The sequence below is a fragment of the Sceloporus occidentalis genome, unplaced genomic scaffold (genome assembly GCF_023333645.1).
Source record: "Sceloporus occidentalis isolate IW3139 unplaced genomic scaffold, rSceOcc1.0.p SCAF_6, whole genome shotgun sequence".
NCBI lineage: Eukaryota > Metazoa > Chordata > Lepidosauria > Squamata > Phrynosomatidae > Sceloporus > Sceloporus occidentalis.
The window spans coordinates 25,463,671-25,490,052 of NW_028316986.1; the positions used below are offsets into that span (position 1 = coordinate 25,463,671).

Genomic DNA, 26,382 nt, shown 5'->3' on the forward strand with positions numbered 1-26,382 from the left:
AAATTATCCTGGTAGAATGCATGCAGAATGTGATTCAGCCATACATGATTCAAATGCATTTGTCCTTTTTGTGCATCACCTCCTTCTTAGTGCATTGTGATGTTCTATGACCAAATGCACAACCAAATGTACATATTGATCCATGTGGAATGTACCCATGTATTCATGCACAAATAACAACATGCACTGGCATCACAACTGCAGCACTGGTTTCACAACCTTGAACTGAATACAGCCATTGCACACTGGATAGTAATGTCCAACTGCTTTGGTAGGGTAACATATGCATGCATAAGACACCAACAGGATTCTAGCTAAGTATTGCATTTTTAAAATTGTTACATAGTATGATATGAGAAGCTGGTGGTGGTGGGGACAGCCATAGTCTAAAAGAATGTGTAAATGTGTAATCTAAGTTTCCACTGTTGCATCTCTGACCAAGAATATGTTCTGTTCAGAAAAGCATATGCTATTTTCAAAGAACGGTTCTGGCACGAGAATGACAAAAACATTAGTTGATTGTTCAGTAAACTTTTAATGACTGAGTTTGAGCTAGAGAGCAATTACTCAGTCTACCGTATTTATGCTCCAGTCTAGAACATGGAAAAGTTACGGTTTGGGACTACAGTTCCTAAATCCTACAACTAATGTGACCACACTGTATTATTCAATGGATAGGAACCTCATGATGACACTTTCAACATTTGGACATATATGCAGTCATCCAGATGCTATTGAACTCCCAGTAGCCCTGGCTAGCATAGTCAATGGGCAGGAATGCCCGAGATTAACTGCAGTAACATCTGAAGGGCTACATGTTGTATGTTACAGTATGCAGACATTATCTTTGCATGCATACATATTGGGATAGTTTTCATTTAGAAGTTAATGTATATATTGTTCTTCATTTATATATTTTTAGTTTATTATCAACTGGCTTGTTTTTTTCATTAATTTGGTTTCACTTTTTAAAATTTCTGTATTTTTAAAATTTCTCCTTTAAATATATTTCCTGTGTGATTAAAAACATGAAAAAGATGGTGGATGGGGAATTTCAATAATTATGCAGGGATTCCAGACTATGCTCTAGTCAATAATACATAGTACTAATCTCATGAAGAAAAACACAAGGCAGACGTAGTGAAGTATTTCAATAAAGTATCATATAATACTGTCAATGCAGAGAAGAGGTTTACAGTTTTCATAAAAAGGCTTTCTGTGTGCATCTCTTTGTGGTGATGATCCAGCATATTAAAGAAAGGCAGCCAATGATCACGACATGGATTCTTCATTCAGAAACTGTGAACAAATGAACAATTGATAATAATAGCATAGCAACAACATTAACAGGTTGCATGAACAGATTTTCAAAGACAAGGATTGAAATATGACCCGTTTAATGTTGACATTCAAAGACAGTGTGGTGGTGAAGTTAGAGAGCTGTACTGGGACTTAGGTGATTTAGTCCCCAGTGGGCCATGATCTACCTCACAGTGCTGTTGTGAGGATAAAGTAAGGGAGGAGAGCTGTGCACATTGCCTTGGGTTCACTGGTGGAAAGGTGGGATCTAAATGTAACAAACAACAAAATGCAGCTGGGAGAAGAAGAATCCCTCATGAGCTAGAGCAGGAAACCTTTGGCCCTCCACATGTCTGGAAAGAAAACTCCCACATTTCCTTGCCATTGGCTTTGCTAGGTGGTGCTGATGCACATTACAGGACAAAACATCTGGAGGGTTGAAAGTGTTTCAACATCATGTGGAGAAGCAAGCAAAAAGACACTTCTCTGTTGCCAAGTGTCGGGTTTGTTTTGTAATGCAATAGACTGTGAAAGACTTCAGGTTGTTTTATTTTTTCTTCCCCTACAGGATTTTTGCCATTTTTTGTGTGAAGGGAAAAAAACAGTGTGCTTCAAAAGCTAGCATGATATGTTTGTACCTGATCAAAGATCAAGGTGTTGCTTGGTCTAATCTATGTATCACCATGTATTTGGGATCTTGTAAGAGTCTTGCCTTTCCCATCAGCTCATTTTGGGAGGGGGGGTTTCTATTGAGTTAACTGAGTACAAGTTACTTTGCCACTTTAAAATTTGTTTGTAGCAATTGAAATACACCAAGGACAAAGGAGGTAGGTGGAAAGAGGGCAGGGAAATTGGGTTATTTTAACAGCAGCTGAGAAAGTGGGACAGCAGAGGAATAACCAGGACCATCTTTGCCAAACCAAGCCACTTGGAGAGTATGTCAGTGCTGAAGTAGTATGTTCAGCTCGGATAGAAGTTCCAGTTCTGGTAGGCTGCTTCTCAGGGGGAAAAAAAGAGAGAAAGAAGATAATATATCAGTTCTTTCAAGACAAAACTGCAGAGATGGAGCTGGGATAGAACTCTCAGTCCAGTTCTACAAAATTTCCAGCTCCTGAAAGGAAATTACTTCATCTGTGAATGTAATACATGGGTTTGAACAATGCAACATGCAAAATAAATATAAGTCAGTTCTTGGAAATGTTACTTTTTTGGACAACCATTTCCAGAATTCCCTTAAAAATGTCCATGTTGGCTGGCAAAGTTTGGGAATTTTAGTCCAAAAGTATAACTTTTCCAAGCAATTTAGCCCTCTGTGGGCAAGATTCCACATACACAAGAAGGCATGGAAAAGGGATGCACCTTCACACACTTTTCTTATTTCCACCCCATACCCCACCTCATGTCTGGGTCTTACCTCCCGGGGTGGCACCCCATGCTGACGGAGCTGCTCCATCTTCTCCTCATGCTGGCGTTGCCGTTCGTTCTCCTCATGCTCATATTTCAGTCTTGTCAGCTCAAACTCCATCCGCCTCTTCTCTAGCTCGGTCTCAATGGCTAAATCCAGCCTGCTGCTTGACCACTTTGGCTCTGCCCCGCTGACCACAATGCGAGGTACCTGAAGGCCCAGGTGTTCAGTCACACCATCATTTTGCTGTTCAGGTGGTGCTTGTGTTTTTTCTGCCTCAGGTTTACTTTCTACTTGCTGCTCCACCTTTGGGCTTTCCCAAAGGTTCTTCGGCTCACAGGGATGCTTCTTTTTCTTGTCCTGCATTTCTGGCAGGTACACTTCCATAGCCAGCTGGAGTTCTATCCTCACCTTCCCCATCTCAGCAGAGGCTCCAGAGGATGTCTCAGTCACTGCTTCTCCCATGCCACCAGTGGAAACTTTCTGGCTGACTACTCTGACATTCCCTTGATGCTGGTGCATCTGCTCCATCTTTTCATCATGTTGCCGCTGCTTTTCTTTGTCTTCACACATTTTCTGCTCATGCTGCCTTTGTCGTTCATTCTCTTCAGAAATGTGCCTCAGCTTGGCCAGCTCAAACTCCATGCGCATTTTTTCCAGCTCAATTTCTGTGATGGGGTCTAACTTGATGCTGAGTGGCTCCTCTTCCCCTCGAGCTCCAGTCCTGGATGGTGACTGTTGGCGGATATGCTCCATCTTTTCCTCATGTTGCCGCTGCTTGTCATTCTCCTCATGCTGGCGCTTTAGCACAGTCAGCTCAAAGTCCAAGCGCATCTTCTCAATGTCGCTATCAGCTCTGTGGGTCTTCCTGGTGTTTCTCTGCTCCTCTTCCTTATCACAGTCACTCTTGTCATATTTGTGGCCATTCTTATCCTCTTGGACAACCACTTCCAACTGCAAAGCGTTGTTGGAGTTCTCCATCTGCCTCCTGGTCTCTACTGGTGTTCTCTGGTCGCCATTTGCCAGAGCATCAGCTGCACCAGCAGGGAGAACTTGAGATGTTGCCAGATCAGCATTGGCATCCTAAAAAAGGAAAACATTAGGAAGGTGGAAAGGCTATAATGCAAGATGATAGTTGATGTCATGCATACCCCCCAACTGGCAAGGGCAATCCTGGTTAATCCTCTGCATCTCACATTTTCACCTGCTTTTAAAATGCCCCAATTTTCTCTCTCCTCTTCCTACTCTCCTCCTTTGTTTTCAGCTCACTTCAGTTGCTGCAAACTGGAGGCCCAAACAGATAGGCCAAAATAAAGCTGCTTTGGGTCACTTTGGAGGTATGCTTTTAAAATGATGCATATGTCCTAAGAGGCTGGAAGCTGTGCCAAAGCCATGTTCCAGTCCTAAAGACTGGAGTGCAGCTTTGGCACAGCTTCTGGCCCCCTAAGATGTGTGTGTCATTTAAACAGCATACCTCCAAAGTGACCTGAAGCAACTTTATTTTGGCCTGTCTGCTTGGGCCCTAAGTTCAAAGTTTGGTGAAAGAAAAATTAAAATTTTTTGAAAAATTTTATAAGGAATTATATCAGGCAGGAGAGAATCATATTTGCAATGGTTATAGAGATGTTAGGAATGTTATAAGGAATGATAATAGTTTAGAAGGAATAGGACTTAAAAAACCCCACAAAATTAGTTTATTTGCCAATGATACACTATTAACTATTAAAGATTTATTGGATAGATTGGGTAAAATACAAGAACATTTAAAGATATTTGGTGAATTAACAGGGTTGCAGATTAATTGGAATAAATCAGAAATGATGATATTTAATTATACAAAAGAAGAGGAATCTGAATTTATAAAACAAAAAAGCTTAGAGATAAGATTAAGAAGTAATATAACATATTTAGGAATAAATATAATGAAAGAATTAAAGGAAATGGAAGGTAAGAATTTAGTAGTACTAAGGAAAGAAGTGGAGAAAAAATTGGCAGAGTACAAGAAAATCCAATTATCTTGGTTTGGAAGAATAGCATTAATTAAGATGAAAATATTACCAAAATTAATTTTTTTATTTAGAATGATACCATTAAAAGTGTCGGAAACTGAATTGAATAAATGGCAACAGTTGATGAATATATTTTGTAATGGAGGGAAAAGAATAAGATTAAATAAACAATTTTGGTATAAAACACAAAGAGAGGGAGGGTTAGGCCTTCCCAATATAAGAGGATATTATGAGGCCAATCAATTGAGATATGTGATAGAAGGTATGTTGGGTGGGATAGATTTAGAATGGTTAGAAGTAGATATAGAGGAAGTAGATACGAGAATATGGAATATTTTTAAAGAAGTTTACTAGGAAAGAAATTAAAATTATTGGAAACCCACTGATGAAAACTATATTAGAAATATGGTATAAACATAAAAAAGAGTTAATGAATGAAGACTCAATAATAACACCAATAATAATGGAAAAGAAATTTCCAAAAAACTTGAGAGGATTGTTAGAAAAGGAATTAAAGGAAAGGAAAATAGACAGAATAGAAGATTGGATAGATGTAAGAATAAAGAAAGGAAATATAAAAGAAAAACTTATGGGGATAAAAATTTCATGGTTTCATTATATGCAAATAGAACAATGGATTAAAAACTGGAGGAAAAGGAATGTAGAAAAGAAAAAGTATACACAATTCGAAGAAATAATTTGGAAAGGAAGAGAAATGGAAGAAAATGAGAATATAAAAGGAATTACTAGTAAAATTTATAAAATGTTGATGGAGAATAAAGGAGGAAAACATTCTAAAGTTACATAAGGGACCGAAATAGAGTCAGTTACACAGATGTCCTCCATTTGTCCTGATTTGTCAGGGACAGTCCCACTTAATCCTCTGCTATCCCACTATTTCAGTTGCTTTAAAAATGTCCCAATTTCTCTCTCCTACTCACACTTTCTTCCTCTGTCCTCAGCTTACTTCAACCGCTGCAAACTGAATTAAAAGTACAAAAACAAATTTGCAATGAATTAAGGAGAACTTATCCCTTTCTAAGAGGTTCTAGAAAGCAAACTGCTGTAGCCTTTGCAGGCCAAAAGTAGCTTGCCCTCAGTTAATTCAGCAAGAGCAACAGGAAAGAAATGGTGAAATCTTTCCTTTCCCAGTAGTCTTAGGGAAAAGCAAACCATTGTAGCTTCTCCTAGCTCGTCTGTTCTTCTTCATCAATAATTTTTGCCACCTTGACCATACCTTGATGTTGCTTGGCCACACATCCCAGTTTTCATCTGTGAAAGGTTGGAGGGCATGATTACACAGAATCTTTATACTGAGCAAACAGGTCTTATCATTTTTGTTAAATCCTCCATTAATCTATGATAAAACTCAAAAGGTCTGTTTTTGGTCCAGTCTGCTATCTCTGAGCCTAGCCTACCTCACCAGGTTTTGTTAAGTTAAAATGAATGTAGATCAAAGAGTTTCCTTTTTGTACTTTTCTTCTTGGAGGAAAGGCAAGTATTACAGGTTAATAAAAATATAGAATTAAATAAAAAGACAAAGAAACTAGGGCAAGGCTTAGCTCTTACCATTGAGAATTTGAGCACAGGGGAGATTGATCACAGTTTAGATTTATCACTTAGCCACACTGTCTCTCTCAGTTGGATACCCAGCTGCCCTGGTTGGCAAAACCAGTTCAGACAAATCCACATTCTAGGCCAACTGTCATGGTGAGGTCACCAGATTCCACACTTAATTCCCTTCACATTCTTCCTGCCTTGCTGGTAAGCAATGCCATTCTGTTGTGAAGAATTTTGGCCTACTTTGCTGTGGCTCAGTGAAAGCACCCATACATATTTTGTGTGCAGAAAGCCCCAGATTCAATTCTTGGTTTGTTGCTGCTGTGCGCCTTCAAGTCATTTCCAAATTAGGCAACACCAATTTTTCAAAAAATGCTTGGTCTTCAGAGTCATAGTCCAATGCTCAAATCACTATGCCATGTTGGCTCTTTCAGTCCTCAATGTTTCCAACTAAACAGTCTTTGGAAGAATCCAGATCCAGGAATGCTGTTCCCAGTCAGCCAGACCCTACCATAAGACAGTTGCCTCAGGTAGCATAGGATGGTAGGCAGCAGCCAGTTGATGGAGAAAACTGCATGTCATGCAGCTTGCACTGTGTCCCTGAAGCAATCCTGCCCCCTTGATATTTTGTGATGGAAAAGCAGTGGCTGGTGGGTTCCATATCAATGAGCTGATGAATTCACTCTAAGTTTAGTCTGGAGCTATCCAAGGTACTGAATTTATTTGGGGGAATAGAGTCCAGCACGTTGGATAACTCCTTTGAAGTTAAAAGACTGAGGCCTTGTCTACATTTGCAAGGATACTCTAGGCTGGCTCTGGGGTATTCTGGAACCTAATTTTCAATGAATCCTTCCCTTACCTACTTTGGGTTGTCAGTGAACAATGGCAGCTGCCTTCCCATGCAGTCCTTGCGAGCATCCCAGCCTCAGTCTGACCTCAAAGCGACTCACACACCCAGCGTAACTCAGCAGAGATGCTGGCAGGGACTACATGGGAAGGCAGCCATTCATCATCACTACATTTTGCTCCTGGTTTTCTGAAAAGCCCAGCACAAAAGTTAAGTCTTTTTAAGAGGTAGAATACCTGAATTGGATCCAGAAGTTGTAAAAACAGGCCAGACCCGATTCCGGATTTTGGGCTTATGTAAACAACACACAGCAAGCTTGGGGGGAATTCTGGGTTTATAGATAATGATGACATTGTTGCTGCTGCTCCAGAGACGAGGACCCGGAGCAATGTATGCAAGCTACAGGAAAAGAGATTCCACCTCAATATTAGGAGGAACTTCCTGATGGTAAAGACTGTTCAACAGTGGAACACACTTCCTCAGAGTTTAGTGGAGTCTTCTTCCTTGGAGATCTTTAAGCAGAGGCTGGATGGCCATCTGTCGAGGATGCTTTGATTGAGATTTCCTGCATGGCAGGGGGTTGGACTGGATGGCCCTAGTGGTCTCTTCCAACTCTACGATTCTATGATTCTATGATTCTGAGGCTGAGAGCATGTGACTTGCCCAAGGTCACCCAGTAGGTTTCATGGCCAAGCTGGGAATCAAACCCTAGTCTCCAGAGTTGCAGTCCAACACTTAAACCACTATGCCACACTGGCTCTTATAAGTAATATAGATAAGACCTAAACCTTCAAAGGGGGTGAATGCTGTCTCTTCCTCACTGTTGAATAAATATTCAACTGCCAGCCCAGTAAGCTTTTGTACCTAGAATGAGAGAGGGCACTGTTGGGAAGAAAGGTATCCACAAACTGGTATGAAGACCAAGATGATTGAAGTTCTGGAAAACAAACCTGATGAGGAACTATTTAGAGAGCTGGATACCTTTAATGTGCAAAAAAATAGACTGAGAGATGACATGATAGCTATCTTTAAATATCTAAAGGAATGTCATGTAGAAGATGGAACGAGCTTGTTTTCTGCTGCTCTAGAAATGAGAGTACTAACCAGTGGCTTCAAATTACTAGTAAAATATATCACTAAGAAGTAGGAAGAACATTTTTACTGTAAGAACTGTTTGCCAGTGGAATCAATTGGATGTCTTTAAACAAAAGTTGGATGGGCATCTTTCAAGAGTGGTTTATTTGAAGCGCCTGGTACCAACTTCGGTTGATACACCAACTGCGTCCCTACCTGGACCGAAAGGACCTTGAAGCAGTGGTACTTGCACTGGTAATCTCTCATTTAGATTTCTGTAATGCACTGTACATGGGGCTACCTTTGTATCAAGTTCAGAAACTTCAATTGGTACAAAATGCAGCAGCCAGACTGGTCACCGGTACACCTAGGACTGACCATATAATACAAGTATTAAGATCTCTTCACTGGCTCCTGATTAGTTTCTGGTTGCTGTACAAAGTGTTGGTTATTACCTTTAAAGCCCTACATGGCTTGGGCCCGAGTTACTTGAAGGATCGCCTCTCCCTACACAATCCGCCCTGCACTCTCAGAACTACTGGGAAGAATCTATTGAATTGTCCAAAGACTAAATTAAGATCTACTTCCCACAGGGCATTCACTATGATGGATCCCAAACTGTGGAATGGCTTGCCGGAGGAGATCCGTCTTATTACCACCTTAGATGCCTTTAAGAAGGCAATTAAGATGGATCTCTTCCGGCGAGCCTATCCCCCAGACCTGCTATAACAGCGTAAGATGATACTCCACTTGGAACATCGATGAGGAAATGGATATGATATTGCACATGTACAGGTTTTTTACTGTGTTTTTAAGGTTTTTTTGTTTGTTTTTTGTCTTTTACATAATGAGAATGTATTTTAACTACTTGTAATTTTATATTTGTGTTGTTCTGCCGCCTCAATCCACAGGGAGAGGCGGGATATATATAAATAAAAATTATCATTATCATTATCATTATTATTATTTGTACGGTACAGGTTTTATATGCATGGTACGGGGTTACTCTAGATGGCCCTTCTGATCCCTTCCGTCTGTAGGATTCTGTGAGCCTATATACTGCTGCTTTGGGTATTGCCAAGCCCACAAGGCTGGGTGGGATGAATGTGAGAATGGGTGATGATTGGTGGAGTGACAGTGGGTACTACAGTTGTTACAATGTATGACAGTGAAAATGGGAGAGTCAGATAGGATTAGGATTTGGAAGAAGCCAGAGAGAAATGAGCTCAATTCTGAAGTGAGAGAAGCTGCATGACAGAAAGTTCTATTTTATGTATTAAGACAAGTTTGTTAGTATATTATGGAATTCTGGGGTTTGCAGTTGGTGAGGCACTGGAACTCCCTGCCTGAAAATTCTGAATGTCCCTCCCTAAACTGCAAATCCCAGGATTCCATAGGACAGAACCATGCTGCCATTTCAAAGTGGAATAATAGTGTTATAATTCTGTAGTGTGAATGGATGCCTGATTTGGCAACAGAGAACACAATGGAGTGTAAAGCAGTACTTCTCAGGCTATCCAGTGTGGAAGACCAACAATATTTCTGGTTCCAGAATATCATTAAAATACATTTTAAGTCAAATATGTATATCTACTGAAGCGCCAAACACTGCCATATGCTGGCACCCAGAGTACTGCACAGAGTACCTCGTTTTTGTTTTATTATTATTTCTTCATTGGGGGATGGGAAAAGAAATAATGGCAGCAAACAATTACCACTCCACCCTCTCCCAAGCCCACCAAGGGGTTTTTCAAACACTGAAGGCATATTTCTGTTGTTGCCTGACAAATTCTTGCACTGCAGCCCTGGGAATATATATAGAAAAAAGGCACATGGTACGAAATAAAGGTGGGGGGTGGGGGTGGAATCAATGATAGACTTATGCTTTGCTCACAATCATTTTCCCTCAGCCCCAATTCACCATGTGCTAAATGTGAATGTTAATGGTTCACCTCAGAAAATGAAGATATCCACAAAATAAGAAAACATGGTTGGATGTCCTAAACTTTACTAAATAATAAACAGGATTGCTATATAAGTATCAGCATCATAATCTGAAGCATGGAGAGATTTTCAGGGTGTAACACAAAACCTCTCTCAGTGATTGCCCAATCTTCCCTTATGTCAGAGAAGGACAGAATTCAGTTTTTGCTTTATTTTTGCAGCATTGTGTTGGCATTGTGTTCTGATCCATCCTAGAACAGCCTTCCCAAATCCATTGCCCTCCAGCTGCTTTGGACTATGTTCTATTATGAGAAATGACTGTAGAGACCAAGGATGCCCTATCAGAGTTATAGACCAGGAGTGCAGGACAAATGATGGCCTTTCAGCTATCACTGATCTAGCTAGGGCCAACGCATAACTCAGGATTCCATAGGATGTTGCCATGGCAGTTAAAGTGAAATAATATTGTAATAACTATGTGAAGGGGTCCCTTGTTGCTGCCCACTACTGGCTTCAGCCCTTGCCCCCATCAGCATGCTGCCTCTGACAGATTACTTCTGGTGACATGTGGCTTTCATACCCTCCAGGGACATGTGTGGCCAAGGCTGCAGCAGTTTGCTGTTGCCTGAACCTACTGGGAAAGGTAAGATTATGCCTCCTCTCCTCTCCACTCTGCTGAGTTAACTGAATGCAAATTACTTTTTAAAATAGTTCAACAAGTGGGCTGACAGAGAATTAATCAAGGCTGTCCCTGACAAATCATGACAATTGGAAAGTATGGGCTTTCCATGTGTGGTGGGGTTCCCTATCATTGTTTTTAAAGGAGTGGATTTAGGTGCATTTACATTGCAGAAATAATGCAGTTTGACACCATATTAACTGCCATGGCTCCATCCCACAGAATCCTGGAATCTTTAGTTTGGTGAGGCACCAACACTCTTTGGCAGAGAAGGCCTTGTAAAACTAGAAATCCCAGGTTTCCATGGGATGGAGCTCCAGCACTTAATGTGGCTTTAATCTGCTTTACCTCTACAGTGTAGAGGTAGAGAAGGATTAATTTTTTAAGGCTACACTCCTTCCTCAATCTAAATAATTCCCCCTCCTTCTTCCAATGCCATTATTTAGTTTACAGCAGAATACACCACAACCCATAAACATCACCCAAGGAGACTTTCTGCTGTGCTTTCTGCAACCAGACTTGTTTATCTCGGATTGACCTTTTTAGTCATTAATGCGCTTGTAGAAAGCGCGGGATGAGTCCTTCCTGAATCTTCGTTCACGAAGAAAAGCCAGACAGCCATGTATCTACCCTTTTGCCTGTTTTGGATTTAATATCACATTTAGTAGTGGTGGAAGGCAGCATTTCTACCAAACGTTTGCAGGACAGGATAAATTCTCTTCTCCCAAAATTAATGCTCTGGGCTAAATCAGAATTCACACACTCAGTTTAAGCATTAAAAATGGGGAAATAATGACACCACTTACGTCTAGTCTGCTTTAAGTGGGTTAGTAAGAGCCCAAACAAAGTTGGTAAAATTGATGCATGGAAGTAGAGAGACTAAATGGTCTCAAGAGGTTGATGGTTTCCACATCAATGGGTGGTGAATCTGCTCTGGGTTGTAATCTGAATTTTAAAACAGAAGCCCCAAAAATAGCTAGCTCATTTTAAATTCACATAAAATGTGGAGAGGATTCATTGTCCTACTGACATGGAAACCATTAGTTATCATTGGATTCAGCCAGTGTGGCATGGTGGTTTGAGCTACAACTACAACTCTGGAGACCAGGGTTCAATTGGTTCTCACCCATGAAACCCATTGGGTAATCTTGGGCAAGTTACATGCTCTCAGCCTCTGGGGAAGGCAATGGCAAACTTCCTCTGAACAAATCTTGCTAAGAAATCCCCATGATAGGTTCACCTTAAGGCTCGCATAAACTGGAATTTACTTGAAGGCACGCGACACACACACACACAGGTAGGGTGGTGGTGATGAGTGACTTTTACCTAAGTGGGTGTTATCTTTTCTTATATTAGTATGTTGTTAAATTATAATAATAATCTTATCCCACCTTTTCCCCAGTTTGGGACTCAAGGTGGTTTACAACAGATTAAGAAAATGTTAAAAATTCATAAAATACAAAAGTTAGAAAGTGGTGATACTATAAGCAATTGAAAACATAAATCATTTAAAAAACAGTACAACACAGGTAACAAACAGAAAACCCAGCACATTGTTTAAGTGGGATGTGTTTTAATTGAGCTGTATTTTTGGTGGGTTTTTTTCTTTGTATCTTCACTGTATTTGTTCTATTTAATTTGAAAGGTCCCAAGAGTCCTATTCTTGGGAGGAAGACAGGATAAAAATCAAGTATGTGGAATATATCTTTTTGTTCCGGGCCAGTTTTTAAAATGAAATAAAATGGCAGTTCATAAGATTTTTGTTGACTGTCCCCTTAGCAACGCTTATCTGAACTACTGCAGTGACAGGGAAATTATGACATCGTCCTGGAATGGAACTTTTTGACATCACCAGTAACAGTTTAGAAGGAGAGTTTAAGGCTTGGCTTGGAGCACTGTGTATATATCTGCTTCAAAGTGGGACAGCTGGTTTCAGTGTTCCTACATGGGGCAGGTGGGGAAATAAGAGGCTTCTGCCTTGGAATCCAATATTGGTGCTCATTCTCTTCCGAGGATTAAAACTGCTATGGTAAGACATTGTTTCCAGGATGTTCTTCAGCTTAAGGGTACAGAAAGAGAGGAGCATATCTAAGATTTAAGAGGACATATGAAAAAGTAACAGACCACAACATACATTCCATATTTAGGATAGACCTAAGAAAGGTGAACAGTGGGGTTTAGGTAAATTTGTTGTTCTGGTTGTGTGCCTTCAAGTCATTTCTGACTTACGGTGACCCTAAGGCAGATTTTAAGACTTGGGTGGGAGCAGTGTGTATATGGGGTTTTCTTGGCAAGATTTGTTCAGAGGAAGTTTGTCATTGCCATCCTCTGAGACTGAGAGTGTGTGACTTGTCCAAGGTCACCTAGTGGATTTCATGGCCAAACAGGGAATCAAACCCCGGTCTCCAGAGTTGTAGTCCAATGCTCAAACTATTATCTTTACAATTGCCGGGGCTGGGGATCCGTAGGCCTGTTACAGACTGCCAAAATAAAGCTGCTTCGGGTCTCTCTGGAGATATGCTGTTTAAATGATGCATGCATCCTAAGAATCCGGAAGCTGCACCAAAGCTGCAGTCGAGTGCTTAGGAATGGAGTGTGGCTTTGGTGCGACCTCCGGACTCTTAGGACCCATGCATCATTTAAATAGCATACCTCCAAAGAGACCCGAAGCAGCTTTATTTTGGCAGTCTGTAACAGGCCGTAGGCACTTTAGATTTTTTGGATTACAGCTCCTGCAAATCCCTCCACTTTGACAATGCTGGCTAGGGCTTCTGAAGGCTGAAATCTAAAACATCAGGAGGGGCAAAGATTCTCTATCCCTGTATTAATTTTTTTAAAGTGCTAAATATTGTTGGATCCTGCTTCAAACTCGTTCTGCCACACTCCATCTCTCAGTAGGTTGGCCATGTGTTCTGTATTACACATGTTGTTGTTATGCACTTTCAAGTGGACTCTGACTTATGGTAAATTCATTATACAGTTTTCTCGGATAGATTTGTTTAGAGGAGGTATGCCATTTCCTTCCTCTTAGACAGAGAGAGTATGACTTGCCCAAGGTCACCCAGTAGGTTTCCATGGTTGAACAAGGATTCAGACTTTGGTCTCCCAGAGTCCTAGAGCTTTATCATATGAGAAAAGAAAGCTGAAACTAAGCAGGACAAAAGTGGTTTTCTTTGTGCCTTTCTGCACGAATTGTAGCATTTTTGTTCCCTTCCCTGAGAGAGACTATTGTAAGTGTGGTTTTTGTCAAAGGGATTCTTCCAGCACAACAAAAGACACGCTTTTATGACTGTCTCCTTCTGGAAGAAACCAGAAGTGCTTCAACAGCATGTGGAGAGGCAAGGAAAAAGCTGCTTCTGTCCTGCTCCATTTTCTCATGTGAGAAAGTTCCTAGTCCCAACACTAAAGCTGCTGCAACTCAGTGACTTTCGTTTTATGGAAGATATTGCGGTTGTTAGAATCCCAACTTTTTCCAGTTTTGGACTACAAATTTTAAACATAGTTAAAAATTCATAGCATACAAAGGTTTACCCCCCCCCCCCACTAAAACCATCATAATATTAAAACTAGTTAAAACATAAATGAAAACAACAACAGTTAAAAGTCTAGCATATTATACAAGGCCTGTTGCCCCTATAAAAAATCTTCTCTACTTTGCACATTCACTTTTTCAGCTTTTTTGTGCAATTGCAGTATTATTGTGATTTTTCTAACTGAATATTTCTTTGTGTGACCATCTGTCAAAATCATTTTAAATAAAGTAGTGTTATAAAGTAATTGCTTACCAATAGTTACTTGTAAATTGTATAACCATATTGCCATATGACTGTAACAGCATTCCATTTGCAGTAACATTTTAAGTTACAGGTGTCACTTAAAGGATATGTGACCTCAGCAAATGGTGGAGGAGGAATATCACATGATTCAAGTGCTAGGTTGTTTTGTAGTTTGTGTTCTGCCCTGGCTGTTAAAGTAGCAACAAAGTGGATGGGAAGGAGGGTATTATACGCTGTGGTTTGGTTCCAAGATCCCCCGTGGATAACAAAATCCGTGTATGCTCAAGTCCCATTAAATATAATGGCATAGCAAAATTGTGTCCCTTATAAAAAACGGAAAATCAAGGTTTGATATTTGAAATTTATACTTTTTTTGAACATTTTCAAACTGTGTATGCTTGAATCTGTGTATAAAAAAATCTGTGTATAACAAGGGCCAACTGTACTTAGACAACTGAATGTTGCTTTTGTTTTTAAGTAACTAAAAAAATACTGATTTTAGTTACTTTTGAAAGTAAACATTTGTTTTTTAATGTGATTTAAAAAATGATAACAAATTACTTTGAGGTGAAGCTTGGTAGTATATTTGTAACTACAGTGGGCCCTTGGTATCCACTGGGTTTTGATTCCAGGATCACCCACAGATACCAAAATCTGTGGATGCTCAAGTCCTGTTAAATACAGTGGAATAGTGAAATGGTGTCTCTTATATAAAATAAGAAATTCAAGGTTTGCTTTTTTGGAATTTATATCTTCTTGGAATATTTTCAAGCCGCAGATGGTTGAATACATGAATAAAAAATCGGTGGATCTTGGGGTGAGGGGAGAGAATGCCTGTAACTATTTAGGCCTAAAACCATTTACTAGGCCATTTAGCGCAGACCTAAGAGACATAGCCAGTGCATCTGAGGAAACAGATTAAGGTCCCAAACAGACCAGCTGTAAGCGCCAGTTTGAGGGTGGTGTGGGGGCATGGCGTTTAGATGATGCACACCCCAACATGACCTTAGCAACTCACTTTGGCAATTTCACTCCTTTCCTGAACCATTTTGTAAATCCAATTGGTACTACATTTAATTAAACACAAGCTTCTTCCCAACTTGCCCATCTTCTGATCTGTCCCAGGAAACAACCAGAGAGTCCCATTCATCATCTGAGTTCTCAAACTTTGAGACAGAGTCCGTGCATCACACCGACAAGGAGATTCAAGCAGATCTGGATCACACCAGCAACTTGGAAGGGTCTGAATACTCTTATCAAGAAGGCAGTGTAGAGTTCAAGGAGATGCAGGCAGGAATTGAGTTTGCTGTGCAGATAACACCAATTAAAGAGTCAAAGAAACACAGGGAAAAGATGGTAAGTAGGGATGAATAGCTGTTTAGAGGAAGGAAGTGGGGATGGGTGGCTGGCCCCCATCTTAAGGAAAGTAAGGAAGCTCCTTCAGGAAGCCAGCTTTGAATGTCACAAAAGTTGGGATGGAAAAAATATTTGAAAATATTTGCAAAATAGTTGAAAAAAATGTGTTTCTTCAATGTTGAGAAATCCTGGTGAGAAGGCTTGGTGAAAGTCTTTGCAGGTTAGAACTTAACCTTTATGCAGAAAACAGCATTTCATGCCCATGAAACAGCATTTTATAATAATATTGTCTGCACACTTTTCAAAGACATCCTTGCAGCAGGAAGCAAATTGCTAAAATTACTGGTTGCTTCATTTGGTGGGAAATTAGTGAAGAATTACATCCCTAGTCAGAACTAGGATGAGTCAGAAGTGGAGCTGTGGCAGTGGGGGCATGTTCACCGTGGCAATTGCCCAGTCAGTGGTGGGTGCGGCTTCCATGACCAATGCTTCCATGTGCCTGATTGTGATTCTGGCAGCCAAGATATGCTTTACCATAACCCATATCTTCAAAATAGCTTCAGCACTTTAGGTACCACCTTTCAAATTCAGTCTAAAACCTGGAGTGGATTCACCATCCCACTGATAATGGGAGTCACCAGGTATCACTGTGGCCAGTATCCCTGCAGAGAGCTCCAATGGAACAGATGTCTCTTCAGCATACATTCTTGCAACCTATCCATCACATGTTCTTTTAACATGCATGTGGGTTGTCTGATCCCCACTGCTTTGTGAATAAGCCCCATAGAAGAAGAATTTGGAAATTTTAGCTAAGGGATTGAAGACATAGCTGAATAACATTGTGATTTTAATTAAATGAGGTATGCCTTCACCCCTCTTGAGATACATCTGCACTGAAGAAATAATCCAGTTTGACACCTCTTTAATTTCCATGGCTCAATGCAATGGAATCTTGGGATTTGTAGTTTGTTGTGGCACCAGAGCTCCAGACGGAGAAGGCTAAATAGCTCACAAAACTACAATTTCTAGAATTCTATAGCACTGAGCCATGGCCATTAAGGTGGCATCAAACTGCATTATTTCTGCCATGAGGATGCAACCTTGGAGTGCAAACTAAGTTGATTTTAAATACTGTTATTTATAATTACAGGTGTGTGTCTTCACTAAATGGAATGCAATACTTCTGATGCTTCCTCATGCTCAGTTGCTAGTGTTCAGGTGACAAGATGGTGGACAAGAGTAAAAGGCATTTTGTACCAAAGGGTAGCCCCTTGTACCATTCTAATGTTTTAAAAAGTAACTAATTTAGTTACTTTTGAAGAACAAGGAATGCTATGTCATATCTGTTGATTTATTTGGATTTCAGGAATTCTAGTGCTCACATCCATACTGGTAACTATCTTGGAGGGTTTGGAACTATTACTGAATCCAAAAAACTGTGGCGCGTTACAGTGCGCCGAAAAGCAGCGCTCTGCCTGTGCCATCATTAGCTGTGCCAAGAAGCCCCAGCTGCCAAACTGCGAGGCTTCCCGGCGCAGCTAAAAAGAAGCGCCAAAATGGGGCTTCTTCTTGCATCGCAGAAATGACACGACGAGGCGCCAATGGCGCACTCGACGCATCATTATCATGATGCTACGTGCGGATGCTAAGTGTCCGGCATGTAAAAATGGCCGCGCCCGTGTGTATAGGGCGCAGTCATTTTTACGCCCCCGTCAAGTGCTAGGGGTGAGGCCGGTATGGACGCTAGGTCCTCGGCCAACCCCTAGCATGTGACGAGGGCGCCACAAAGGCCCATGCGGAACGGGCCTGTCCAAGTGAACAAGCATAGGCTTACACTCTTTTATAAAAGCAAGAACAGGCTATCAAAGGCATGTACTTATTCTTTAAAACAAAACCAAAAATCTTTTTGACTCCAGCAGACAGGTCTGGGATCCATGTAGTTCACAACAAAAAAGTTCTTATAAACACATAGAACAGTGCATGTACTAAAATAATATGCACTAAAAACAAGCTGGCACACAATATTAAATAGTTTAAAACCTTGTATACCTGCACTCACAATATAACACAAGCAATCTAAAGTTTATTTGAAATAGCCAGCTTCCAAATGGCTTACTGAATATTTTTTTAAAAGTAAAATTACCAAAAGATTTAGGTTTGAACAAAGAGCCTGTTGAGGAAGAACAGGTGAAAACAATAACTGGCTTCTCTCAGTAACATGGGGTTAAATTTTGTACATGTTCATCATGATAATCCTCATAACTGGTCCACATGGAAGCAGCAAAAGTGAGGGAACTATGCAGATCCAGATCAATAAACCTGCTCTGGCATTTTTAGCTCAACCAGGAGAAAGTCTTTTGTAGTGCTCTGTGTGTGTATGCACTATCAGGTTACTAATGATTTATGGCAACCCCATGAATTTCATAGAGTTTTCTTTGGCAAGGAATACTCAGAGGTGGGACCTTCCTCTGAAATATATCATATAGCACCTGATATTCATTGGCAGTCTCCCATCCAGGTACTAATCACAGCTGACTCTTTTTAGTATCCAAGACTGGATAGGATCTGGTTCATTTTAGGGTATTTAGGCCCTTTAGTGCTACCAGGAGAGCCAGGGTTGTGTAGTAGTTTGAAAGTTGGACTACAAATCTGGACATCAGGGTTTGATTTCCAGCTCAGCCATGGAAACCCACTGGGTGACCTTGGGTGAATCACATATTCTCAGCCCCAGAAAACCCTGTGATAGGTTCACCATAGGATGACCATATATCAGAGATGACTTGAAGGCACACAACAGCAACAACATTACTAACAGGTCTTAATTTACCCATTCAAGTCTAAGCCATGTCAACATCCCTTGTATTACAACAGAGAAGAGTTCCGAACAATATATTGTTGCTGGGAAAATCAGTCTTCCTGTAGCAACTGCGAACATTTCATTTAAGAGGACTGCAGCTCAGGGAGAACAGGAAAACCAGGGGGCAAATGATGTTATCATCACAGCTAATCAATAAGCGTCCAATCTTTCTACATTTCAAACCCTGGTTCCACTATACCACTGGTTACTTTGGGCAAATGCAATTGCTTCTCCTGCCATTTTATCATTACAGGATGCTGCGAGGGACACCCCAGCCTCTTCATACGTCCCTGATGATATGACAGAGGTCTTGGAGAATAAGATTCAAACTGGGCACCTGGCGATCAGCGCTCCAAGAGGAACCAGAACTTTGCAGCAAGAAGCCTACTCCAGGATTGGCGAGGCCAGTAGTTTAGATGGGATAGGTCAGCTGAAAGGCAGGCAGATCACAGCAACTGATCTTGACTTGGAAAAGATGAGGCTGGATGGTGCAATGACCAGGCTGAAGTACCGGCATGAGGACAATGAAAAGCGGAGGCAGCATGAGGAAAAAATGGCACAGCTACGTCAACAGAATGGTTCTCGATCAGTAAGTGGGACAAAATGATGGGTCAACAATCAGAACTGGGGAAAGTTCCTTATCAGGGTTACAGTTCTCAGGTCCAAGTACCAATTTCTCATTCCAGCTACAGTAAACCCATTGAATCAAAGCTATTTATATAAGCGTTATCATCCAGGAATGAATTTAAAGGGTCATCCCACAACCTAGGCCAGCTTGGCAGGGGCTGATGGGAAATTGAATCCAATCAAAATCTGAAGGGACACACATTCCCATCCTAGAAATATATGGCGATGTGTTGACACCAAAACTTGGGAATATACCTATTTTGGAGTATAATTCCCGGAGCCCCTAAACCTGCATAACCATGCTTGCTGGGTGATTCTGGGAGGAATAAATAAATAAATACCTCCCCCCCCCCCCCCAATCTGATTGATATTACAGGAAAGAATCTCTTATACATTTTCTTTTTGGCCCTGGCAACTGTTTATGGTACAGTCAGCCCTCCATATCTACAGATTCCATCACCCACAGCTTGAAAATATCTCCCCTCCCCATTTTTTTAAAAAAAGCAAACGTTGATTTTGATGTTTGGGTTTTTTTGCAGAAGGATTACACTACAATCTACAACTTGGGGAAGTTATTTTTAGACTAAAGTTTCCAGAATCTCTCAGGGTTTCTCAAGTTCTAGGCCAATAAAAGTAGCTTTTCCCATTCTGATGCTTCATTACTTTTTCAACTTCTGGCAATGCTTAGCTCTCTATCCAGAAATCATATCAAGTTTTACATGGGAAAAGTGTTATTGGGTAAAATCTACACACTCAAGGTTTAACTGAATGTACATTAAATTTCCAAAACAGCACTAGAATTCCTGAAATCCAAATAAATCAACAGATATGACATTCAGTTACAATGCCAATACACTTATTAAGCCTATATATCCTTACATAAGCACATTTTAATACGCAATGATTTATTTCCTGGGCAACTGGAGTATTGCACTGCAGCTTTATAAGGAGGCATCTCTACTTAAAAAGAAGCTCATTAAACATTTCAAAGGTTAAAACTGGGACATGTATGACCAAGCAATATCAGAATGTCATCAAGATGGCAAAGATGTTAATGTTAATGAGGAAGAACAGACAAGCTAGGAGAGGGTGCAGGGGCTTGCTTTGGCCTGAGTCTACTGGGAATGGAACTATTTCCCTCCTTCTCTATCCTCCCCCTTACTAACTAATTACAAACTACTTTTGAACTTTGTAGTCTATTTGCAGCAATGGAAGTAAGCTGAGGACAAAGGAGGAAGATGGGAAGAGGAGAGAGAAACTGGGACATTATTAAAACTGCTGAAAAAGTGGGATGGCAGATGATTGTCCCTCCAAAACAGGACAGTTGGAGGGTATGGTAATGGGACTTAATACCTGAGTGGGTACATTGCAATCAATTTTTACATGGGAATCAGTCCCACTGATTTCAGTGGAACTTACTTTTGAGTAGACATTCCTATGAGTGCATTGCATCCTTTCTTTGCCTTGTATGTTAACATTTGGGAAGCTGCTCAAAGGGAACATTAGCCAACGTACACTTTTCATTCCCTCCCTTCTTGTTTTCTTCTCTTTCTTTTCTCTCCTGTTTAGATTGGGCAAGAGCTTCATGAATTACTCCAGCCCCAGAACCAGTATGCCCTATTTTTCTTATGCTTCGTCTTTATCCATGTTATTTACACAGTCAGGGAGCTGGCTTTCTATTTTATTGTGAAGCACCACTTATTCTGCTTTGCCATGTTGCTGTATTTCCTTTGCAAGAAGATTCTGTTGGATTACAAAAGCCGGAAAAACTGAGAAATAGCAGCAGACTCTATATGGCAGAGAAAAGAGAACAAGCTACTCCCTGATGTTTATGCATCTCAGTTCTGTCCTCCTCATTGTCTCTTCTCTTTATACTTCTCCTTTTCTAATCTGCCAGATAAAGACAAATTTCAACTTGGCTGTTTTCAGGACCTTACAGTTTCCTCTGTGTTGAATGTTGGGTTCCCACCCTCACTTTGTTATTCATGTATTGGCTCTTCCTTTTCAGCCATCCCCTTGAGCCTGCCATCATAACCAGTATTAATAAACTGATGCGGGATTTGAAAAAAAAAACATATGTGTACATATGTATTATTCAAAAAATTGGAGCTAGCATCCCTAGGAAATGTGTTGTTACTGTTTTTTCAAAGGTATGGGGCTCAAAGCAGACCATTTTTAGAAATTAAATTCAAAAGGAATCCCAAATGTACTCAAAATACATTGTTCATGGATATACTAGCCTGAGCACAGAAAAATTACTTCTTCATACTAAAACTTAAGAATTCCCAGAATTCTCCCGCGAGTATAGCCAGGCTGAATGGAAGATTCTGGGTTTTTTACCCCTCAAAAAGAAATTTTGCAGGGCTCTGAAACAGCACAGTAAAAGAATTAGATCAGTTTACCCCAACCTAGCACTTTTGGGGCTGCATCAGGGCTGCCTGGAATGTTAGGCAGAGTGAGGCAGATGCTTCAGGCATCAGATTTGAGGTGTCATGACATAGTAGGGATGTAATGCTTTGCTAATTTCATTCTTGAAGCAATGAGAAATTTTAGTAATTTTCTTCCTGATGCAAGATTATTCCCAGTTCAGGGGATATTCTGGCAAATTTGCACTTTTTTTTGCATCTTCTGTACATGAAATATAATCTTCTGTGCATCAGATGCTGTTTCCTGCACAGAAAATGTTGTTTTCCATCACATTTTTAAAAATTGACTTTTGTGTGGAATCAGTCCCAAACTGTGAAGATTCTTGTCAGTTTAGAGTTTTCCTCATCAGCACTTCCCAAAACTCATAAAATACATTTTCCAACCAGTTTTTAATGTTTAAAAAATATTTGAATGTTACTTAACATTTACTCCTCCCCAAATTTACAATATAGATATAACTATATGCCAGATATCTATATTGTAAGTTTGGGGAGGTTTATAACTATATGTCAAATGAGAGCCAGTGTGGCATAGTGGTTTGAGTGTTGGACTACAACTCTGAAGACCAGGGTTTCATTCCCCACTTGGCCATGAAACCCACTGGGTGATCTTGGGCGAGTAAGATGCTGTCAGCATCAGGGGAAAGCAATGACAAACATCCTTAGAACAAATCTTGCCAAGAAAACCCCATCATCAGTCCACCTTTTGGTCACCATAAGTCAGAAACTTGTACTTGAAGGGACATAACAACAACATACATCAAATATAGTCATACACTGTCAGGTCAAATCATCTAGAAATAATAGATCAAGCAATGTACATGTACATCGATCCACCAATTTGTAATGTCTGTTATTCATTTCTCTGGCTGAAATTCTATATAAACATCTACTCTGCTTAACTTTATGAAACTTTAGCTACCTCGCAGAGGCTCAAGGAAACCCTGTTAGTGAATTGTGAAGATGTGTATCAGGGCACTGTAAGAATGCTCCTATGTGGATTGGGCTTTTTTGATGCTCATCAGGTGCTCCTGTTGTGTTCCAGCATTTCCTAGCTGGTAGCCAGACGTACACTAAGGAGTGCCCTGATGCAGACTGGCGCTCATTGTGTAGCATGCCATAGCATACCAGTCACTCTACTATTGTGCAATAGATCCTCCTAGTAACATTACAGCAGCCCCTAGGTGAATACAGACATTGTGAAACTCCTCAACTTTATTTCCCACATATGTAAACCCACTTACGAAAACATGTCCCATACTTTATTCCAGCCTTTGTTTCTATAATATATCAATTCTTCTTCTTCTTCTTCTTCTTCTTCTTCTTCTTCTTCTTCTTGCGGGTCTTCAAGTCGTTTCCAAGTTATGGTGACCCTAAGGTAAACCCTTTGTTTTATTCGGAGGCCCAGAATCCCCCAGGAGGGGGATGGAAGATATTTTTGATACATTATAGTGTTGTTTTATTGTTTTGTTTTTTATTTTATATGTCTGATGTTTTACGCTTTGGTGAACGTGTGTGTGTATTGTGTGTCTTCAAGTCATAAAATACCTTCTATTATAGTATTCACAGTGTTGTATACTAGAGACATGAGGGAAAGTTCAACTGCAATCCTTCAGAATGTTAAAAATGTTTGGCCTTCTCAAAGAAGGATTTAAACATATCTTAGGCCCCATACAGACAGGCCAAAATAAAGCTGCTTCGGGTCACTTTGGAGGTATGCTGTTTAGATGATGCATGCATCTCAAGAGTCCGAAAACCAGGCCAAAGCCACGCACCAGCTTTATTTTGGCCTGTCTGTACAGACCCTCACTTTATTAAGGATATTAGCTCCTGATTTCTCCCCTCAAATACCTTTCTGTGGTGGTGGGATTGTGTGCTCCCATGAGGCAAAAGGATATACTGATAGTAACAATGCTGCTAATAGGGTCTTCCATGTCATGGTGACTCTCATGGTAGGATCTTCCATCTCACGGTTGCTTTTGCTGAAGAGCCAGACCAAATGTGCCAAACAAACTGGGCAGAAGTGGTGTGTGTGTCTATATGACACTGGCAGGGGATTTCTCAGGGACAACAGCAGTTGCAGCATAGCCAACATTTTTTAGTACTGCACAAAAGGAGGTACGGTAAACCCCCTTTTTTGAATGTCTTTTATCATGGAAACCCTATGATGAGACAATCGGAAATGAAACGAGATAGTGCCAGATGAAATGCTCAGGTTGAATGGTACTCACTGACCTACTGTGGTACTGTAGAGGACAACTCTGAGTAGCGCTGTGGCTAATGAGGTACCTGGATACAAGCCAAAAAGATGTTTAGCTATTGCCATGCTCAGTAGTTAAAAGAAGTCTGAAGCTGCATAACATATATTATGGGAACACAGAATGTGAGAAGCATGAACCAGGGGAAGCTAGATATAGAAAAAACAAGAAATGGAACATGGAAACATTGCAAAACTTGGGGTAAGCAAGCTAAAGTGGACAGGAACAGAATATTTTGAGTCAGATAATTGCACAATTATTTACTCAGGAAATGAAAATCTAAGACAAAATGGGGTGACATTAATAGATGTAACAAAACCAGACAAGAGATATAATGCAAAGTCTGTCTGAATAATATCAGTAATACTTCAGGGAAAACTCATCAATATAACCATAATTCAAGTTTATGCTCCAACTAAAGGGCAAAAGAAGAACAAATTGAAAGATTCAGTGCTACAGTATAGGAAGAAATTGACCATATACAAAAAAAGAACTTATTGTTAAATATAGGCAATTGGAAAGCAAACCCAGGAAACAGTAGAATCAAAAATTGTAGGGAAATTTGGCCTAGGATCAAGAAATGAAGCATGAGAACAACAGACTGAATTTTATGAGGCCAACAGTTTGTTCCTTTCAAGCACATTCTTCAAGGAACCAAATAAGGGACTGTATACATGGATATCACCTGGTGGCCAAAGTAGAAATCAAGTAGACTACATAATTGGAAGTAGACGATGAAGAAGCTCCATTCTCCCTGCAAAAACAATACCAGAAGCAGATAGTGGCACAGACTATGAACGTATAATATCTAAAAAATAAAGTAAAGCTAAAGCAGAACTCTAAACCAATTATTTATTAAACACATCTGCATACCCCACACTATTTTGGGCTCCTCATATTTATCAATCACCTTTAAGGAACACTAGATCAGGTTCCCAGGAAAACAGGAAAATGTCCCAAGGCCAGGTGCCCTGTTTCCATGTCAGATGTGGCAACAGGGGGCTTCTCAGTACCAGTGATGGCATGGCAAGGTAAGGACTATGTGGGGCCATATATACAGCTAGGGTTTCCCATGGAGTTTCCAGGGGAGCATCCACAGCAAACCAGGGGTCAAAACCTGGGGTGAAGGCTGTTTACCCTAGGATTGGGCCAGATCCAGTGGATCTATATCCAGTCTGGTAGGATTCCGGACTAATTAATGGCTTTAATTTTAATAAGACAAAAACAGTGATTGGATCAGGATACCCCAAAGATGGATAGATGGAAGTTTGTCTGAGGACACAAGAGGGGAAGGAAGGAGCACATGGATAGCCAGGTAAACAAGACCATCAAATGTCAAAGACACTGACTGCAGCCAAAAGAAAGAGAAGCCTCAATGGATGACAGGTGAAACTCTTCAAGCAGTTAAGGACAGATGAGTTGCAAAAGGAAAAGGGGACAGAAATAGAGTCAAAACCCTGAATGCAACAGGTCAGCAGCTTGTGCACAGGGGCAAAGGGAACAACTATAATATTCAGTGGTTGACTCAATGTTGGATATTTGCTGTTTTAACTTGTTTCTTATGATGTTTTTAATTTGTTGTTTTAACTTTTAGATTGTGTGCCATAGGCAGGTTTTTTTATATATATTCTTGATTTTACTTGGTTTTGTACAGTGCCGTGTAGATTTATGGCACTTTATAAATAAAGCTAATAATAATAACAACAATGCAGAGAAATAGAAGATGAGAACAACAAAATGAAGAAAAAGGCAGCAATGAGGTGACCAGCCTTGTCTCTCTTGGTAGGGAGTCGCAAAACCTGGGAGCAGTCACAAAGAAAAAGTCCTCTCTTGGTCTTTCATCCTCCCCCAAAATTTGTCACTAGTGTTAACAGGACCTGAAAAATCCCCTGAAAATCTTAAAACCTAATTAGCTTGTAAGGGAGGATATAATCTTGCCATTATTTGAGGATAACTGTTTCCCCCTGAAGTTAAGTTAATTTTGGATTTTTAACTCCCAAAATCTCTCAACCAGCATGTTAATCTGTGAGTTAAAAGTTCAAAATTAACTTTTTGCATTGCTGCTTTCCCCAAATGTTCTAAAATCTTCCTTTTCTTCTGCCTAAACCATCCCTTGTTCTTGAAAATAGAAAGCCCTTATTATTAAAATCCCAGGGGGTGGGGAATTGAGGTAAGGAATTAAAAAAAAAAAAAGGCTCTGTGATCTAACTGGAGGGGGAGAGGAACTTTTAAAAATCCAGTGACTGGAAGGTGATAATAAAAGAA

General features: G+C 40.3%; 2 protein-coding genes across 2 annotated transcripts; one reads left to right on the forward strand and one right to left on the reverse strand.

Moving 5' to 3' along the window:
* Window positions 1-1,198: 1,198 nt before the first annotated feature.
* Window positions 1,199-6,382, reverse strand: LOC149310536 (uncharacterized). The gene is made up of 3 exons (XM_089528306.1): window positions 6,283-6,382; window positions 2,714-3,787; window positions 1,199-1,299 (listed from the first exon to the last, which is right to left on the reverse strand). The coding sequence occupies exons 1-3, from the start codon at window positions 6,283-6,285 to the stop codon at window positions 1,273-1,275; spliced, it is 1,104 nt and encodes a 367-aa protein (XP_089384432.1). The 5' UTR covers window positions 6,286-6,382; the 3' UTR covers window positions 1,199-1,272.
* A 6,361-nt stretch (window positions 6,383-12,743) lies between these two features.
* Window positions 12,744-21,461, forward strand: LOC149310537 (transmembrane protein 247-like). Its single transcript, XM_089528308.1, has 4 exons — window positions 12,744-12,846; window positions 15,719-15,949; window positions 19,060-19,395; window positions 21,003-21,461. Exons 1-4 carry the CDS (start codon window positions 12,844-12,846, stop codon window positions 21,204-21,206), a joined length of 774 nt encoding a protein of 257 aa, XP_089384434.1. The 5' UTR covers window positions 12,744-12,843; the 3' UTR covers window positions 21,207-21,461.
* The last annotated feature ends 4,921 nt before the right edge of the window (window positions 21,462-26,382 follow it).

Coding starts and splice junctions, on each gene's coding strand:
- LOC149310536 (XM_089528306.1), bottom strand. Junction 1,300..2,713: donor ATGGGGTGCCACCCCGGGAG/GTAAGACCCAGA, acceptor ATTTGTTCACAG/TTTCTGAATGAAGAATCCAT.
- LOC149310537 (XM_089528308.1), top strand. Junction 15,950..19,059: donor AGAAACACAGGGAAAAGATG/GTAAGTAGGGAT, acceptor TTATCATTACAG/GATGCTGCGAGGGACACCCC. Junction 19,396..21,002: donor AACAGAATGGTTCTCGATCA/GTAAGTGGGACA, acceptor TCTCCTGTTTAG/ATTGGGCAAGAGCTTCATGA.